Below are 19,917 nucleotides of genomic sequence, written 5' to 3'. Positions count from 1 at the left end.
TCATTTTCACATGAGTATTTCTGTTGAGCAGTTATAAGTGGTGTTATATTTTTAATTTTGATTTTTGCGTGTTTGTTGCTGTTATACAGAAATATAATTGGATTTTGTATGCTTATCTCATATCCTGAAGCCTTTGCAGGCTTCACTTATTAATTCCACGAGTTGTTTTTGTGTTTGTTTTCTGTCGATTTCTGGGTATTTTCCATGCAGACTATGCTATCTGCAGATCGAGACAGTTTACGTCTTCTTTTCCGATTTTTGTGCTGTCTTATTTGTTTTGTTTGTTTTGTTAATATTTGTTTATTTGTTTATGACTGTGCTTCGTCTTCATGCGTGTTGTCTTACTGATGTCAAATTGTGCCCTTTTAAGGCAGTGAAAGCATCTTCAGGTTGATTCCTGAGTCCTTTCCATATGACCTTGTCTTTGGTCGTTTCCTCCCCGTGTGATACCAGATGTTCAAGGCTCATCTTGTACCTTTCCTGCCCCAGATCCATCATTAATCATTTCTCCAGAAGGCCCTGGTTCCCTTTTGTGGGAGCAGCATTTACAGACCACAGTCTGGCATTAGGGATTGGAGCCAGCACTTTAGGCCGTTGCAATAGACACGCCCGACCGCAGCCCCTGCTGGACTGTGGAGCCCGAGAAAGCCTCCCTCGTCCTCTCTGACCTCACCTTCCAGTACAGGAGCGTGGTCGTCTGTCAGACGAGTAAGTAAATGAGTGAGTGAGAGAATGAACACACGAATGAAACACATCTCACGCAAGCCCTACTGACGGCAAAGCAAAAAGTATAATACAGCCATCCAAAAGAGAAGTGTTGCCAAAGCAGCTGAAATCACTGCCGGCCCCTCCAGAAATCACAAGCGCAGGCGGAGCGCGGACTCCACTTCCCATCCGTCCTCCCTCCGCGGCCCTGTCTCCGGCCGGCCCTTCCCCCGCCCTCCCCTCGGGGTCAGTTCTGGATTTCGGGTCCTCTTCTCGTGTGAAGCCCTCAGGCCCTCTCCTCCTCTGGGTCCCTGCTGTTACCCCAGGGAGCTCGAGAGGACCCTGAAGTGAAGGCACGGGGAGATCACAAATGCTTCTGATTAAAAGTCTTCCCTTTTATTCTCATCACAAATAAATGATAAATGCTGCCAACATTCTGTCAGAGGAAGCTCTGAATCAGCCTTGCCATAAGTTTGAATTTGTGTGATAATGGGAAGTGTGTTGAATATTTTACAGTGCCAGGCCCTATGCTTAGTGTGCGCACACACACACACACATTTTAAACTCACTTTATTCAATGTACATAACAACCCTGTGAGCTGGGTAGGGATCTCTCATTTCAGAAGTGAAAAAACTAGAGCCCAGAAACCTGAAGTGTTTCTATTGTTGCTGTAACATATTACCACAAACCTAGTGTCTAAACAGGGCTTAACTGGTGGCTCAGATGGCAGTCAGCCTGTAATACAGCAGACTTGGGTTCAATTCCTGGGCCAGGAAGATCCCCTGGAGAAGGAATGAGGGTTTACTCCCTTACAGCTCTGGGGGTCAGAAGGTTGAAATTGGCCTCACTGGCTAAAATCAAGGTGTCAGCAGGGCTGTGTTCTCTGGAGGGTCCTGGGCTCTTCCAGCTTCTGGGGCACCTGTGTTCCGTGCTGTGGCCCCTTCCTCCATATTCAGAGCCCCTCGCATCACACCTCCAGACGTCTCCTGGGCTCGGATGCTCCCGACTCCTTTCACTTTTAAGATCCCGTGTGATTACTTGGACCCACCTGGAGAGTCCGCCATCATCCCCCTGTGTCAAGATTCCTAACTTAGTTGCACCTGCAAAGTCCCTTTGCCGTGCGAGGTAACGTGTTTAAAGGTTCTGGGGATTAGGAGATGGCCATCTTTGAGACCACTGTCCCGCAACCCAGAGGAGGCTCACACAGCAAGCGCGTGGCACAGGTGGGCTGCATGTTCACCTTAGCTCTCCTTCCAGCAAAGGTGCCCTCTCCTTCAGGAAACCCCAGAGGTCCTTACCTCTGTGTCACTCTGTGAGGGTTGGCTGTGGTCTTCCATTGTGTTCGAAGCTTGTGCCTGGCTCATTGAATCACTCTGGGCCAGGGTGCTAGTTCCACAGGGCTCGTGGTGAACCTGGGAGGCCTTTGAGAAATGCGGCCGGGGGCCAGGAGCAAATGCGTCACCGCCCAGCGATCACGCGTGTGTCTCCGCGGAGACGCATGGAGGCGACTGCTTTGCGTGCAGCCGTGTTGTGGTTTGTCACGGAAATGAGCTGCGTGATCAGTAACGGCGGCAAGAAGTGGAGGCAGTTGGGAGAAGTGGCTGTTGTCTTTTTTCTATTTTTATCCACTCCCCTCCTTTTCATTTTCGTTGGGGTGTCTAGGCACTGTGAGCGATGTCACCTAAAGACGCGCACCGCCTGCATCGCACAGGTGTGTTGCCATGGTTCATAACGTCTCCAGTTCACTCAGACTTTCCCCAAATGGCCCTCTTTCCATTATTTACGGCTAGGCCTTGGGCAGATCACCGCTCACCCAGACAAGTCTGAAGCCACCAGCTCATTCTCTCATTTTAGATACATTCCATGCCCCAAAGAAAGGCTGTTTAGGCTTTTCTGGGGAAGGTCCAAAGTTGGTAGTTCTTGAGGAAAAAACATTCCCTCTCTGCAAAGAGCATTTTCATGAACTGTCATGACCCAGCCGGGCCCCCTGCCCCTGCCTCTTGTTTCCAGGGCTGACAGCTGTGACCCAGAGGACATGGGAACTTCCGCAACCGCGACCGAGAAGGCCTGGCCTTAGGGTTCTACCAGGATAGGAAAGGGGGCCCCTCCCCTCCAGCCTGCACTCCTCAGGGGCACGGGGCTCCCACGGTGGTCTGGAGCATCATGGAACCGCCATGCTCCCGGTGGATGTGGGTGCCGGGACAGCCTCGCGTCCGGCGGTCACAGCTCCACTCCTTCACTGCGCCACCGCTTCCCCCAGGACTGCCGTATGCCAGGCGCCAGCTTAGCCGCTGCGGGACTAGACAGGAGTCCTAGCAAGGTGGGGTGGGGGGTTAGAGGAACGGAGACAGAGAGAGAGAGCGAGAGCGGCCCAGGACACAATAGTGAGACGCTCTGGACAGCACTTTGCTTCGGGACCGAGGCTGGCCTCCCGGTCTGGGCGGAGGGCAGGTGGCGTAGCCTGGGGTGAGGGGCCTTGAGCAAGGATTGCATTGGGGCGGGGGGCTGGAGGGCGCTGGCTTAGCATCTCAGCTCTTCCCTTTTCATTGGAGAAGCTATTTCGCCCCCAAGAGCCTCTGTTTCCACCTGTAACGTGGGCATCGTGACCAGTTTGGAGTGTGGGTTGTGTGCCAGCTGTGGCGCTAGTTGCTTTTAGAGCCAATCTCACTCGTCTCTCACACCTACACTGGGAGGTGGGCCCCTTTATTATGCCCATCAGCAGAATAGGCGTCAGGATTGTGCCGCCCAGCAGGCGGGCAGCTTGCTCAGTGCCTCAAGGGTGTCAGAGGAGCCCCCCTCTGCAGTTACACCCGGGCTGCTTGCCCCCGGCGGCCAGGAGGATGAGGGAGACAGCGCCTGCAAACTCAGCCCCGGGCAGGCCCACAGTAGGCGCCCAGAGGGGGAGACACAAGGGGGCTTCCTGCTCCTCCGGGGACCTGCGGGCACCCAGGGAGAGGGACGAGCAGGGCGGCTCGGGGGCAGCCCTCAGGGGCACCGTTCAGACAGCCAGGCTCGCCCCTGCTGAGACCGGACCCGGAGCACCCCGTCAGAGCTCTGAGGATGCCAGCGTCCGTCTCCCAGCTGTGGCTGCTGCTCGGCTGGCTCCCTGACGGCACCTGTGGACTCACTCCAGCCCCACGGCCCCCACCGGCCTGCGAAGGGGCACGGTGACCTTTCCAGAGAATTCGGTGTAGGGGCCCAGGGTGTTAAATAACTCCCGACCTTGTTCATAAATTAGCTACTCTCTGTTGAGAGTTTCCCACTTCCCTGAGTGTGTCAGAGCCTGTGTGTAGCCGCAGACGGCTCGTGGGCCCCTGAGAAGGCGGAGGACATCAGGCATTGTACTGAACACGCTGCTGCTTACACACGATGGTAGTTTCCAGAAGGAAAAGAGGTTACAAGAGAATTGGGCTGTCTTCCCGGTTAACTTCCCTTTGCCGTCTAGGGTGTCGTGTTCTTGAGCGTGAGGGTCTCTCCCTGGAGTCTGGGGAGCAGTGTCTCCGGGCCCCTGTTGCTGAAGGTCCGCTGAAGCGCTTGAGGCTCTGTGCACACAGCTCTGTCCCTGAATAACCACAAAGAGGTGGACAAAGGGTAGACCGCCTTTGTGAAAAGCCAGGCTCTTTCAAGAGGAGCTAATCCTGTGGCCGACTTGAAAGGCGAGGCGTGTGCAAAGCCTGTGCCCACTAGCGTTGCCCGGGCCCCCCTGCCATTGTGGGGGTTAGAGAGGAGCGCCTCTTCAAAGGCTGCTGCTCCGCCCCCTTGATCCTGCCGTGAGGACACGACCCTGCTCCGTGTAAGCACACCGAGCAGGGTCAAGCGCTCCGCCCACTGTGAGAGCCTTCCTCTGAAGAGAGTGGGGTGCAGAGAGGGACTGGCTCATCTGGAAGCTTCACTGGCCAGCCGCAGGCTTTCCTGACTCCACCTGCACGAAGGAACAGCTGGGCCTACCCCTTCTCTCCAGCCTGCCCTGGGAAGGGCCCGCCTCCCCAAGCCCACATGGGTTACCTCACACCCTGCCTCAGGAATGGCCCACCTCCCCGAGCCCACACGGGGTCTCTACACACCCTGCCTCGGGAAGGGCCCACCTCCCTGAGCCCATACGGGGTCTCTACACACCCTGCCTCGGGAAGGGCCCACCTCCCCGAGCCCACATGGGGTCTCTACACACCCTGCCCTGGGAAGGGCCCACCTCCCCGAGCCCACATGGGGTCTCTACACACCCTGCCCTGGGAAGGGAAGGGCCTGCCTCCCCAAGCCCCCACGGGGTCTCTACACACCCTGCCTCGGGAATGGCCCACCTCCCCGAGCCCACACTGGTGACCTCACGCCCTGCCCTGGGAAGGGCCCACCTCCCCGAGCCCACACGGGTCACCGCACGCCCTGCAGAACTCTTCACCAGACGCCTGTGGCCCTGGCCTGGCCACCACCCTGTCTTAATGGTCTCTTACTTTGCGAGGAGTCTCTAACTTGGCTACTCATTAATTTTTGGCTGAATCACATACCATTTTTATTAGATCTCTGCATAGCGTGGACTTGCCTCAGCTTTGTTCATTATTTTTAGAGGGTCTCGGGGTAGAGTGGCTATCACTGGTACCCTTTTCTTCACATGCCTTTCTGCTATGTTTTCAAATGGCTTTTAGTTTGGTTATACTCTGTTCAGAGTATAAGTTGGGTGTTTAGGACACTCTTTGGACTTAAATACCTAAAAACACACATTCTATACATTTTAAGTCTTGTTTCTTGTGCTTTTTGTTTTAGCAGAAAATTAAAAAAAAAAAAAAGGTTGGTTGGAAATTTTTATGCCTTGACCTCAGCACCATTGAACCCTTCCTCTGTCACTTGACTCTTTGCTGAATGATTGACCAGACCAGGAATCTGCAAGGCTGTTTATTTGTGTCTGTGCTGACAATTAGTTAAAATAACAAAAGCCCCCCCGAGCATAAATCGACTAAGTTATAGATCGACTGAAATGCTTTAGAAAACTAGCTAGAAATGTTAAGAAACCCTGTTATCAGTAAATATCTCTCTGCTGGGCAGCGTCCCCGATGAAATGAATCCCCCCCCCCCCCCCGTCGCATCGTCACCCTGTGATTTCCGTGTTTCTCTTCCGCCTCTCCTGTCGTTCGGTGTCTGTTCCAGAGGAAGAAGGTCGGCTCTGTCTGCGACACATGGACGCGTGTTGAGAAGCCGCCATGGGTTCCTGGCATTAAAGTCTTGTAAGGCGGGCCTTGCCGTCTGTTTCTCAGATGGGCGGACGTGTCTGAAAATGGGCTTTTCTCGGCTCTCTGCTGCCTCATGACACCTCAGCTCCCCAGCGATGGCTTTTAGGTGGGAGTGCATCAGATGGTTCGTGACCGTAATCTGATGATTCCGTCACCTGGCCGTGTGTGTGTCTATAGGGAGGTCTGTGAACTAACACTCTAGGAAGTGGTTGCCATTTAGCCACCTCACAAATAGGACAATTGTCTGTGCTTCTCAGTTGATCGCTTATTATCTGTGTGCACCACGCCTGGGAGCCGGGTTCAGCACCAGCCAACACTGAATGACTGGCTGTGTGTCGGCCTCGTGTCCCTCACTGCCTTGATTTCCGTTTCACAGGGTCCTTTTGATGTAGGTACTGTTGCTCTTCTTTCACAGATGGAAAAAAAAAACCACCTAAGGAGCCTCGGGGAACAGAGTCAGGGCCAGATCTGGTTCCAGGCCTCGCTCCATCCAGGTTGAACTTGTCTGAACATTTTTAGGGGTTCGATCCCTGGGTCAGGAAGATCCTCTGGAGAAGAAAATGGCAACCCACTCTAGTGTTCTTGCAGAGAATCCCATGGACAGAGGAGCCTGGTGGGCTGCACCCCACGGGGTCACAAAGAGTCAGACATGACTCAGCGACTGAGCTTAGCATACCGCGGCCGTAGAGCAGGGCCCCTGAACGTTCCACAAGGCACGGGCCGTGCCGCTCACTGAACTGGTGGAGGTTTGAACGGCCCTTCTCGTCTCTAGGGTCTTCCTCTCAGGTCATGGCTGGTCCTTCCCCCACTGGACAAGGGCCTCACTGTACAACCTGAGCTCTCGTGGGCCTGCAGCACCCGGCACAGCAGGGCTAAAGTCAAATCCCATTTACTCCTTGTCATCTATCCTGGGTTTTCCTGTTTCTACCAATGAACACAACTCACCACGTCTCTGGGTTTGAAATTTTGAGAAATAGGTTTCCCAGATTCTTGTTCACTTGCCTTTAAAATGTTATTCTCGCATCTGGGGCAACCAGTGAACAAGAAGTGTTTACATCTTGACTAAGTAAACACGTCATTCCGCTGCCTTAACATTTATTGAGTACCCAGGGACTCCTTATGGCCGACCATTCCTTAGAAGCAATTTTAGTTCTTGTAATTGTACAAGTGAGGGAAGTTCATCAATTTAGAAGTTGTCTGCCTTGAACTCGCTGTTACACAGGAAGGCTTGAGATCCAGATTATCCTCACAGCACTAAACCTCAGAACCGACCCATTAAAAAGCTGTTTAATTAAAATAGGGAATACTTTGAATCTTTCATTTTTATTTTTAAGGGTTTAAAAACTAATGTTCTGCATTTTTCTACACTCCCAATTTTTTTAAAAATGTAATAGAATAACAATCGAAACCAATCAGATGCTGCTTTTGCACCTGCAATAGTAAAGCCACAGACCTGGGTTTACACTCTCCTATCTCATGGGCAAAGTTCTTATTTTCCTGAGCCCTTGACTGAGTCTCCATCATAATGTTAGTCGCTTGGCTGTGTCTGGACTGTGTGATAATGTGTCAATACCGACCCATGTTTATGTTACCACTGGCTGTGTGTTCAGTTCACTTCAGTTCAGTCGCTCAGTCATGTCTGACTCTTTGCGACCCCATGAATCACAGCACGCCAAGCCTCCCTGTCTATCACCAACTCCCGGAGTTCACTCAGACTCGCATCCATCGAGTCGGTGATGCCATCCAGCCATCTCATCCTCGGTCGTCCCCTTCTTCTCCTGCCCCCAATCCCTCCCAGCATCAGAGTCTTTTCCAATGAGTCAGCTCTTCGCATGAGGTGGCCGAAGTACTGGAGCTTCAGCTTTAGCATCATTCCTTCCAAGGAAATCCCAGGGCTGATCTCCTTCAGAATGGACTGGTTGGATCTCCTGGCTGTGTGTTAAAAAGTGTCAAAGATCAAAATATTTATCAAGAACTAAGTGTCTATTTAAACTTTTTTATGAAAACCAAAAGGATGAGTTACAGTGACCGGGTTTTAAGGTTTGTTTATCTAGCCCTGGCTGTGCTGGGCCTCCGGGGCTGTGGGCTTTCCTCTAGTTGCAGGGAGAGGGGGCCACCCCTCTTTGCGGCGCGCGGGCTTCTCGTCCCGTTGGCTTCTCTTGCTGCGGAGCGCAGCTGGAGGGCGCGCGGGCTTCCGTGTTGTGGCGCTCAGGCTTACTTGCTCTGCGGCACGTGGGCTCTTCCCCGACCAGGGACCGAACCTGTGTCCCCTGCATTGGCAGGTGGGTTCTTAACTGCTAGACCGTCAGGGAAGCCCACACTGAGCGCTGTGATGAGCGTTATGGAAACTCGGGGACCTCTTGGAGCTCCTCGCTTTGCGTCCATAACCACTCTTGCCGCTGCGGCTGCAGTCGCTAAGTTGCGTCCGACTCTTTCGTGACCCCATGGGCTGTTTGTAGCCTGCGAGGCTCCTCTGTCCATGGGATTTCCCAGGCAAGAAGCCTGGAGTGGGTTGCCATTTCCTTCTCCAGAGGATCTTCCTGCCCAGGGATGGAACCTGAGTGTCTTTAGTCTCCTACATTGGCAGGTGGATTCTTTACCACTGAACCACCTGAGAAGCCCCCAAACCACCGTTAGCACTCTTAAGGGCAAATTATTAGAGTGTTCCCTGTTACTTCATATGGTATATAAATATATCAGCTCTAAGCTCCATGGGACAGGGCCAATGTGTTCCTGGTTCAGGTTGGATTCCCTCCACTCCACTCAGGCCTGGGAACTCAAATGGTTGCTGACTCATTAGCGATACAGTTATTTGGACCTGTCCCCATGGCAACCCAAGGAAACACAGACCCTCGCTTTCCTTTCCTGGTCCTGAGCGGGCACACCCTGGGCTGCTTGCATCAGCGACCAACCCGGTGCTTCTGGAACTGACACGCCGATGCCGCTTCTCTGACAGCAGGTGCTCCTGCGGCACAGGGAGCGTGCCGTCCCTTCAGCTCTGGCTGGTGTGGGGGGAGGCACACTTGGCCATGTCTCCACTGCCCAGCCCCCCGAAGCCCACCCACCGCGTGCATCGGCCCGCCCAGGAGCCCGCCCCCAGGAGCCTGTCCCCCTCAGCGCTTCTGACCAGTGCTGATGGCCCAAGACCGCCAGGAGCTCCGGGGGGCCATCTTTTCTGAAATGGAGAATTCTTGTTCTGCCCACTGCCAGGAGGATCAAGTGGAGACCAAAGCCCCAGAGAGCTGTCCATCCTGACCGCTCTTCTTCTGTGGAGCCACAGCGCTTCCTCTGTCAGGAATGTCCACTGTTAGGGGCAACTGGCCAGTGACAGCTCCCTGTGCTCAGAGTCAGTGACCCTTTAGCTTCTTTTCTTAATGGGTCCAACACTCTGGTTTCCTGACTAAAGCTCATTTGTTTCACCCATACTTGACCAGGTGCTTTCATTTTTTTCTCATTTTCTTTATCACTGTTCCAATACTTGGGCCACCTGATGCGAAGTGCCAGCTCATTGGAAAAGACCCTAGTGCTGGAAAGGATCGAGGGCAGGAGAAGAGGAAGAGATGGCTGGATGGCATCATCGACTCAGTGGACGTGATTCTGAGCAAACTTCAAGAAACAGTGGAGGTCGGGGAAGTTCTATAGTCCATGGGATCACAAAGAGTCAGACACGACTGAGTGACTGTCCAGCAGCAGCAGCAACATTATTCCATGGAATTTGAATTATAAGATGTCATTCTGAAGTGTAGAATTAAGTTGGGAAAGACTAAGGAAATAATTTTACATAAAACCATACATACAGTTATTTCAATAAAGTTAAGAGAAAGGAAAATCTCTGGCCTAATACTGTAGTTTTCCTATTAAAATCAATGTAAGTTTTAAATTAGTACTTTAGAATTACATTGTAGTGGAAGCTGTGTAATTTGTAATATGGGAAATTATTGAACTTTGCTAATTACTTAGCATACCCTGCATTCATTTTGAGATTCTTTTTTTCTTTTGATAACAAAAGTGATATTTACTATGGAAAATTTAAAAAAAAAATCAAAAGAAAATAACTTGGAGTCTTTTTACTCAGAGCTAGCCACTGGCTGTTAGGGTCTCCCAGGTGGCAGTAGCAGTAAAGAGCCTGCCTGCAGCGCAGCAGGCGCAAGAGACACAGGTCCAGTCCCTGGGTCAGGAAGCCCCCTGGAGGAGGCCCTGGCCACCCACTCCAGTGTTCGTGCCTGGAGAATCCCATGGACGGAGGGGCCTGGTGGGCTGCCGTCCATAGGGTTGCAAGGAGTCAGACGCAACTTAGCCCAGCACACAAGGCAGCCACTGTTTACATTTCACGTCTGCACGTCGGTCGGCCGATATATGGGCTTATTTTCCTACACACAGAGGATACACATGCTTTAGGGTTTTTTTTGTTTTTTGGTTTTTTACCCTCAGTTCAGTTCAGTTCAGTTGCTCAGTCATGTCCGACTCTTTGTGACCCCATGGACTGCAGCACGCCAGGTTTCCCTGTCCATCACCAACTCCCAGAGCTTGCTCAAAGTCATGTCCATCGAGTTGGTGATGCCATCCAACCATCTCATCCTCTGTCGTCCCCTTCTCCTCCTGCCCTCCATCTTTCCCAACATCAGGATCTTTCCCAATGAATCAGCTCTTCACATCAGGTGGCTAAAGTATTGGTATTTCAGCTTCAGCATCAGTTCTTCCAATGAATATTCAGGGTTGATTTCTTTTACGATGGATTGGTTGGATCTCCTTGCAGTCCAAGGGATTCTCAAGAGTCTTCTCCAACACTGTAGTTCAAAACCATCAGTTCTTCAGCACTCAGCTTTCTCTATAGTCCAACTCTCACATCCATACATGACTACTGGAAAAACCATACCTTTGACTAGACAGACCTTTTTTGGCAAAGTAATGTCTCTGCTTTAATATGCTGTCTAGGTTGGTCATAGCTTTTCTTCCAAGGAGCAAGTGTCTTTTAATTTCATGGCTGCAGTCACCATCTGCAGTGATTTTGGAGCCCAAGAAAAGAAAGTCTGTCACTGTTTCCATCATTTCCCCATCTATTTGTCATGAAGTGATGGGACTGGATGCCGTGATCTTTGGTTTTTGAATGTTGAGTTTTAGCCAGTTTTTTCACTCTTGTCTGCTGTTATATGTGCTGAGTCTATTTCAGAATGTGCTTCATTTCTAGTGACAGAAACCCTTACTTACTGTGTTTAAGCACGAATGGCGAACATGACCTCGTGAAGTGGGAGGTCCAGGGATAGGAGGCCTGCAGGATGGTTCACTGGCCCCACCAGGGCCTCCAGATCAAGGACACAGGTGCTGTCCATCCTCTCTGTCCTGCCATCAGCACGTTAGCCTTGTGCTAAGGTTGTTCCCGTCATGGCTATAAAATCGTCACCATGAGCATCTATCTGGGGCAGCAGGCTTCCTTGTTCCCACTTAGTAGCAGGAGAAAAAGCCCGACCCCCAGCCAAGGAATGGACACCCTGCCCATTGAGCTGATGAACTAACTTAGGTGTGGCCACCCCAGACCAGTGACAGCCCAGGTCCACGCCACAGTCTGGCTGGCCGGAGCCTGGTCTCCTGTGTCCATCGCCGGCAGGAGGGACTGGAGGGCGCCGCTGGCACAGACCAGTCTGTGTGGCGTGGCCCTCTCAGCCCAGGGCTGCTGCCCCAGGGTGGGCTGTGAGGAGGAGCCGGCCGTCAGCCCACCTGGTGACCTCGCGTCACTGCTGAGCACTTTATGAGCAAGTGTAGTGGTTGCATTAAAGGACCGCGCCGGTCACTTTCTCGTCACTACATTCAGGCTGCGGGCCAGCTTGCTCTCATTCTCACAGTCCCAGCCTTCCTCCTGACTTGTTCACATGCTCCCCCGCCTTGGGGTTGAAAGGGCGGCCCCACCGGCAGCCCCAGGGCAGCCGAGGTCTGACCAGCCCCCGCACAGCCCTTCTGCTGGCCTCACGGGGAGCTCGGGTCCCCTGGCAGCTCCTCGCTGCCTTGAACAAAGCCGGGGTGGCAAGCCTGCTGCTGGGAGCGGGGCTGGCTTGGCTCCTCACCATGTGGCTGCCTGGGGAAGCTTGGGCACCACCCCAAATTCAGGGTCTCCCGGGAGAGAGGACGCAGAGCGTGGACGCCTGGAACCCGCTCCACTGTCTTTAAAGATGGTCTTCTTCTTAAGCATCACAGCCGTCACCAGAGCTGTGAATGAGCTGAATGTTGTGATATATTTTAGTTGTCATTTAAGAATCAATCCCTTTTGTATAAGTGCTCTGTTCAGAAAGAGTTTAATAGGCAGGGATGAAGTCTTCTGGGGAACTGACCCTTATTAATGTAATGTTCTATAAAGTTTGGGAATTTTTGTGGTATTCTTTTTGGCAATAGATTTCTCTTCACAAGTTTTGACTTTACTACAGAAATTTAAAGCTAGAAGAAAAAATGAGCTTATAGATATAAATTATAATAGATGTAAACGTTAATATTTCTATTCTTTATGTACTTTTTATTTTCAGTACCCTTGAAACAATGTCATAAATAATACAGAGAATTAATGGATACATTTTGGAGAATAATTCTGAGGAATAATAGGCATATTTGAAATTACTATTGCAAAAATCAGATGTTAAAGAAAAAAGTTATGATATATTCAGTTTTTAAATTGTACTATTAAATGTGAAACTTCATGTGTAATAAATAATTTGTATTTAATTTTAGGTGCCAGTGTAACATATACTAAAATAAAATGGAACAATTTCCATGGTTCTATAAAGGAATCTATAAAAGAGTTATAAATAATTATAGTAAAGCTTTTGTGAAATATTTTTATGGGACTAAAAATTGAAAACTTCTTAATAGGGAAATTTTCTTAAATGAGAAATGGGGTAAGCTAGTCATAGAGACCTCAAATCTAATATATCCTATGGGAACCCTGAATAAGCAGTAACTTCTTAAGATAATCTTAAAAAGTGTCTGAAAATCAAGAGATTTCAAAAAAGGTTTTTGGAGGTAGCAGGAAGAAAAAGATGATTGTTATGTTAAAATTTCTCCTGGCAAGTTATTTATTTTGCATGTTTTCTGATGTTACTGGAATAGAGATCTCAGTTTACCTGAACCTGGAAGGGCTGTGGCTGTGTAGGATTAAAAGCGAACAAATGAAACTGTTCACCATAGAGTCACACAGCTGTGGGAGGTGATACGATCCACTCCAGTGTCCCAGGATTTTCCCAGTGTTTTGAACATGAGGGCGTAGGCTGGAGGACATTCGGTGCTCAGACTGTGAAGAAAGCGCTCTTCAGCAGACCAGGAAAAGATCGCTTACCTTTGTCTTTTTGGTTTTTGACACAGGGTCTTACTGCCTCCCAACCTCCTTAACTAGTAAAAAGAATGCAGGACTGTAACGTGGGCAAGGCATACCCATTTAATGAAAGGTCGCTCGGATTTATGAAATTCCTGTCTTTATTGCTTTTCTTCTTCTTCTTTTGAATGAGTAAGGGTGAGAGTCTGTGTATGGGGTATGGTCGGCAGAGCACAGTCTACGTGTGAGAAGACCGAGCCCCTCTGGTATCGTCACCTTGCTGTGTTAGCTCAGTTGCTGTATTCAGTCTTCAGTCGTGTCTGACTCTTTCTGACCCCATGGACTACAGTACTCCAAGCTTCCCTGTCCTTCACCATCTCCGGGAGCTTCCAAACTCATCTCCCAAACTCATGTCCATTGAACAGGTGATGCCATCTGACCATCTCATCCTAAACTCATGTCCATTGAACCAGTGATGCCATCCAACCATCTTGTCCTAAACTCATGTCCATTGAACCAGTGATGCCATCTAACCATCTCGTCCTCTGTTGTCCCCTTCTCCTGCCTTCAGTCTTTCCCAGCATCAGGCTCTTTTCCAGTGAGTTGGCTCTTTGCATCAGGTGGCTAAAGTATTGGAGCTTCAACTTCAGCATCAGGCCTTCCAATGAATATTCAAGATTGGTTTCCTTCAGGATTGACTAGTTTGATCTCCTTGCAGTCCAAGGGACTCTCAAGAGTCTTCTTCATCACCCCAGTTCGAAAGTATCAATTCTTTGGGGCTCAGCCTTCTTTGTGGTCCAACTCTCACATCCATACATGACAACTGAAAAAACCATAGCTTTGACTAGGCGGACCTTTGTTGGCAAAGTGATGCCTCTGTGTTACCTTGGACAAACAACGTAACCTCTCTGATCCTTGGTTTTCTCATTTCTGAAGAGAAGGTGTGGGGGTTGGATGTGTCCCAGTGGTTCCTTTGCACCATAGGATTGGAGTATATGAGGACTCAGGGATGATGGCCTAGAATGTTTGCACTTGCGGGCATGGGGAGAAAGCACGGGAGAGCCTGTGCAGTCCTGGGGTTAGTGGTTATGGGGGGACTGAGCTGAAGGGGTCAGCACTGTGCCCACTGGGGTTAGCGGTTATGGGGGACTGAGCTGAAGGGGTCAGCACTGTGCCCACTGGGGTTAGTGGTTATGGGGGACTGAGCTGAAGGGGTCAGCACTGTGCCCACTGGGGTTAGTGGTTATGGGGGGACTGAGCTGAAGGGGTCAGCACTGTGCCCACTGGGGTTAGTGGTTATGGGGGGACTGAGCTGAAGGGGCCAGCACTGTGCCCACTGGGGTTAGTGGTTATGGGGGACTGAGCTGAAGGGGTCAGCACTGTGCCCACTGGGGTTAGCGGTTATGGGGGGACTGAGCTGAAGGGGTCAGCACTGTGCCCACTGGGGTTAGCGGTTATGGGGGGACTGAGCTGAAGGGGTCAGCACTGTGCCCACTGGGGTTAGCGGTTATGGGGGGACTGAGCTGAAGGGGTCAGCACTGTGCCCACTGGGGTTAGCGGTTATGGGGGACTGAGCTGAAGGGGTCAGCACTGTGCCCACTGGGGTTAGTGGTTATGGGGGACTGAGCTGAAGGGGTCAGCACTGTGCCCACTGGGCACTCTTCTTCTACCCAGGGCTCTGGAAATAGAGCTACAGTGGCTGTAAGGAGGCTCCCTGAGAGAGTCACAGTAAACCCGGGCTCTGTGGGTCCGGGTTTGGGGTCCAGTGTGGCCAAATAGCACTGCCTGGAGGAGAGGCCAGCCCCTCCAGGGTTTCTTCTGACCCATCTCATCATGAATTCCCGAGGAACCTCTGAGTGTGACAAGCCCTGGGTGTGTATGTTCCAAAGGCTGTCTTCCCACAACCAGGGGAGGCGGCGTCCGGGGCTCCCAGACCCCTGCCCGGCAGGAGCGAGTGCATCGTTGGACCTGAGGAGGCTCGGCCTCTGCCTCATTCCTCAGGTCATCCTGGGGATTGGTCTCTGTCCTTCCAGATCTCGTTTTAACCCAAAAAAACACAAAAAACAAAACAAAACCCGACTGTGGACTTTCCTTTGCAGTTGGCCTGGTGACTTAACGTGCTTTGCAAAGAAGTTCTGTGGCTGGGCCTTGACCCTGTCCTTTCCTCTCCCCTGACGCAGAGCCATCACCCTGGAGAACCAGCTGGTGATCCTGGCAGCGGCGGCCAGCGACGCGGGGGCCTACTACGTGCAGGCGGTCAACGAGAGAAACGGGGAGAACAAGACCAGCCCGCCCATGCACCTGAGCGTAGCCAGTGAGTGCGCAGCCCGCTCGGCCACGGTGTGGGGGGTGGGGGGGCGGGGGGGGGGGTGCAGGGTGGGTGCAGGGCCGCCGACTCGGGTGCAGGGGCAACGCGGCTCACGACTCGCAGGGCGGGGCGTTGTGCAGCAAGTCTCGCCCCTCCGGCTAGCGCTTGCGGTTCAGGGTTGGTCCAATGTCTATAGCTGCTTTCCTTGAAGTGACTGGCAGGAAATGTGACCCCGACCAGTAATTCTAAATGCAAGATCTTATTTATTTGGGGGAACTTAAAGACAAAAAATCTGTTTTGCTTTGGTGCTCTGTTCATGTATGTTTTTTTAGCAACAGAACATCTTTGGGCTTATAAGGAGTCATATCCATGAAACTTATATGGGACGAGATGAGGCCACAGGGTGTGTTCTTTTACTTTAATTAAAAAAAAAACCTTTGAGAAAATGCAGATATTAAGTTTTGTTAAAATTAGGAGTGTATCTTAAGAATCATGAAGAAAATGCACACACGTCACAGTTAAATGTTCAGTTTTGTTAAGGAAGTTTTAGTTTGAAGCAACTTAGTTTACATACTTGGCCTTCGAAAGAAGGCTCCAAAAACTGTCCTTGCAAGAGCTGATTGCCAGAGAAGTGGGGAATGATTAGAAGCAAGAACCTGGAGCCGAAAGAGATCAAAGGTAAGTCTCAGAAGTGCCACCGATGTCTGCAGCGAGAAGCTTCACGGTCGGAAAGGCCGGGACTGTGCTGTTGAGAAAACACAGCGGGCAGATGGGCGTGGAAAATTTCAGAATACTATGCTCACGTCATAATGGAGTGAGTTAAGTGAATTTGTCTGTATAGTGGGAGGTCCCATCTTTTTACGAAGCTCTGTGGAGGAATGGCTTTCCCCTTCAGGTGGTTTTGTGTCATAGCTGAGCTCGACCACAGCATCTGCCTCCCCTGGTCCCGTGATGCTGTTGCTTTAGGCCCAGCACAGTTTCTGGGAGAGTGTGGCCAGCACCGGGATCAGGAGGCAGTGGGCATTAACCAAGTGTGCCCTCACCTGCCCTGCACATACCCAGCAAGTGCTCCCAGGGGCCACCACCCTGTCGTCAGCACCTAATTCTGGGGAGTTGAGTCCTCAGCTCCAGACCACAGATGGCGCAGGTCTGGCCTTCAGCAGGGCCTCTTGGGGCTGTGGAGAGCTGTGTCCACTGATTCGACGTTGGGCTCACAACGCCCAGTGTAGGTTGCTCTGCTGTTTAAAGGACCCTGTGAACCAAGAATCACAGCAGTAAAAGAATGTGATTTCTGAAGACTTTTCAGTACTAACCGGAGGAGGCAATGGCACCCCACTCCAGTACTCTTGCCTGGAAAATCCCATGGACGGAGGAAAACTGTGTTATTAAATAGACTGTGATAACTTTAGTTATTTCCAACATATCATTAGAGCCATTTATTCTGTTTAGCAACTCTGATTCCACACTCAATTGTAAAGTATGTACTAGGCTAATAAAAATAGGTCAGATTAGTAGAATTCTGAGTCAGAAACAAAAAAAATTGACCTTAGTCTATTAGGAGAGGGGGGGAGCTGCACAGATATTCTGGCTAACTTGATGCCAGCCTGTCAAGTTATGAAACAGCCCACACCCAGTAGCCTCCTACAGGGCCAGAGAGTGAGCCAGCACAGTGGGTGTGCGGGTCGCCGTAGTGACACAGCACCAAGCCTTAGGGAATTGGAATATGTAAATTTTTTAATAATTTCAGTGTCTAACCAAGAAGCATTTCAGAAGCAGCTCATAAATATTATAATTAACTGCCTTGCATTTTGTTCCCATGTGCATTTCTGCCTTTTTGTTGGCACCGGGTGAACTGTGTAGAAGGTGAGATATAAGGAAGTGATGGTATGGACAGACTTATTTTAAATCTCAGGAGAAGACCTGCACTCTGTCTGCTTTTGTGTTCTTTGCTGTTTATGGGGACCAGCTAGAACGTGACAAGTAAGGAGACTGAGGGGACAACCTTGTTTTATTCTTGAGTGAACTGGCCTGTTGACGTATTAGGTTTCCCTAAAAGTTAAATGGCACCCAACTGTGCATTTTCTCACTGGAGTTCTATTTAGAAAACCTCTAAAGATCAGAAGTCTTGATAAATCTGCAGAAAACCCCAGAATTGCTTGTTTATTTATTTTCACTATGATTTATTCCTGTTTTAAAATTTTGGACCATGCTCTGCAGCTTGTGGGGTCTTCATTTCCTGACCAGAGATCGAACCCACGCCTGCAGTGGAAGAGCCCTAACCACCGGGCCTCCAGTGCACGGCCAGGGAAGCCCCCAGAAGGGGCTGTTCAAATGTCTCTCCTCTCTGGACCGTGGGGAACACCGTGGGGATGGGGGGATCCCCTGCCAGCGCCACGTGACATACAGAGGGTGCATCACCCCCACTGGATTTATTATGGAATTATAAATAAGTAATGAGTAAAACTAAAATTATAGAAAAAATAAACTCCGTAAATTTATTATGGAACACTCTTGAAAGACCTGTTCACGCAGACAGTAAGATGCAGTGTGTTCTTCAGACCTAGACATCTTTTTTTCTCTGATGTACGCTTCTTAAAAACACCAAACAAGATTGATGAAAAATTTTAGAAACTTGCCAGCCAGCATTTATGAAGAATCTAAAGATATTACAGCCAATTATCATTTAACGATGATAAATTTTCCCTTGGCATCAGGAGAATAAAGTAGGGAACCTTTCTGTAGTGAATCTGATCAAGGTGGTAGGCTACTGGCAATTAAATTCCTGGTGGTTTGCACTGTAATTAACTTAAAAGTGGAGAGAGCCACACAGCCCACCTCTTGTTTGCAGTTGTTGTACTAAACTGTTCCTGTTGCTGGGACAGCCTGGCGTCCAGCTGGAGCAGCTCCCAGGCCGGCCTTGCCTGGACCCACCCAAGTGAACGACCCCCTATCACCTGGCCGGCAGGAGGAGACAATACGTTTCCCCCACACAACTGTGCGCTTCAGAGTAACCTCACCACCTTCTCAGTGGCTGAATATTTTGGCTGCACGGGAAGCTTATGGGAAGCAAACAGGTTGAGATTAAAAATAAAATTTTGAGGCAGCACGGCAATCCGAATGGCTGTGCAGCCCGACCGTGGTACCCCCGCTGCTCCCCCCCTCCCCCTGTATGTGGTTAAGAGGGTAAGTCACCGCGCCCTGCCAGGCATTCCCTGCCTGCCAGGAAGGGGAGGGCGTCTCTGGGCTGTCTACCACTGCTCCCAGGGAAAGCCTGCCGCAATCTCGGGGTGGGTTCACTTTGAAGTTTTCATGTGACGTGAAGCCAGCAGATGTTAAGGACGTAGGTGGACCGCTGAAGCACCCTGCATGAATTTTTCATGGCCGACTCCCGCAGCTCAGGTGCACGCCAGGAAAAGAACGGGCTGTGCTCGCCTGAGAGGACACGTCTCCACTCTGAGGGCAAACCAGGCGAGCTCCATACACCTGTCAGCCCGCGCTTGGCTTCCCTTTGAAGATTTTACATCGAGCTAACTCGTGTGGATCAGATCTTCCAAACTGAATTAATCTGTGAATGAGAGCTTCTTTTTTAAAAAAAAGGAAAGACAGAGTTTAGGAGATGAGACAAGTGATTAACCAATTATTGTTTAAGCGCCATCATACGTGCCTTAGACACATCATCAGCTCTGACCTAATCTTCAGAATGTCCAGCATAATGAGACTCTGCTGGGGACGAAGCTTAGATTAGAAAAGAAATGACTGCCTCTCTCCTTCCCGCTTCCTTCACCTCTCTCATTTTAATGTCTCCTCTTCAAACAACGCTTGCAGATAGGGTATCATTTCAACGGATCCTCCTTGAGGCTGGCAAACCCTTGCTTTTAATTCTGAAGCCCACTTCACATTCTTTTGTCCTCTATAATGCTAATCTAACTGCAGACCTCATATACGGGTAGCAGTTGAAAGTGAATTCCTGAGGATAATGTCTGCGAACATTCGTCCAAGAGCACTGCCCTGTACAGTGGTGGCTTTCGCGTGCCCGGATAAAATTCTGTCTTGCTTCCTTCACGCCTCTAACATCACAGGGAGAGAGGGAACCTTTGAGCACACGCCTTTCCCTTGTTCTTTGACAGGGGCTGGATGCCCACAGTGATAGAAACAATTTGAAATGTTTTCAGAAAGCAATCTGGAGGTGGTGTCTCGTTATAAATGACCAGTTGTGATCCAGCGATGCCTGTATAGGTTACATGGTGCCTCACCGCCAGAATGTTCAGAAACAGAGAAACAGGAAGCGTCCTTCACGGTGGAATTCACTCGCTGAGCTTGTGCATGCTACGTCGCTGCAGTGTGTCTGGCTCTTACTGACCCCGTGGGCTGCAGCCGGATGTGCACA

General features: G+C 50.5%; 1 protein-coding gene across 1 annotated transcript in view; it reads left to right on the top strand.

The window, feature by feature from the left end:
• The window catches only part of SDK1 (sidekick cell adhesion molecule 1), a 724,823-nt gene that overhangs the window by 425,079 nt on the left and 279,827 nt on the right, over positions 1-19,917 (top strand). Inside the window, exon 5 of the mRNA XM_069569592.1 lies at positions 15,403-15,536. Within this exon, the coding sequence (XP_069425693.1) occupies positions 15,403-15,536 (134 nt within the window). The remainder of the gene's footprint in view (positions 1-15,402; positions 15,537-19,917) is intronic.

The sequence above is a fragment of the Ovis canadensis genome, chromosome 24 (assembly GCF_042477335.2).
Source record: "Ovis canadensis isolate MfBH-ARS-UI-01 breed Bighorn chromosome 24, ARS-UI_OviCan_v2, whole genome shotgun sequence".
NCBI lineage: Eukaryota > Metazoa > Chordata > Mammalia > Artiodactyla > Bovidae > Ovis > Ovis canadensis.
The sequence above is the reverse complement of the archived record's forward strand: the minus strand, read 5'-3'. Positions and strand labels throughout refer to the sequence as shown.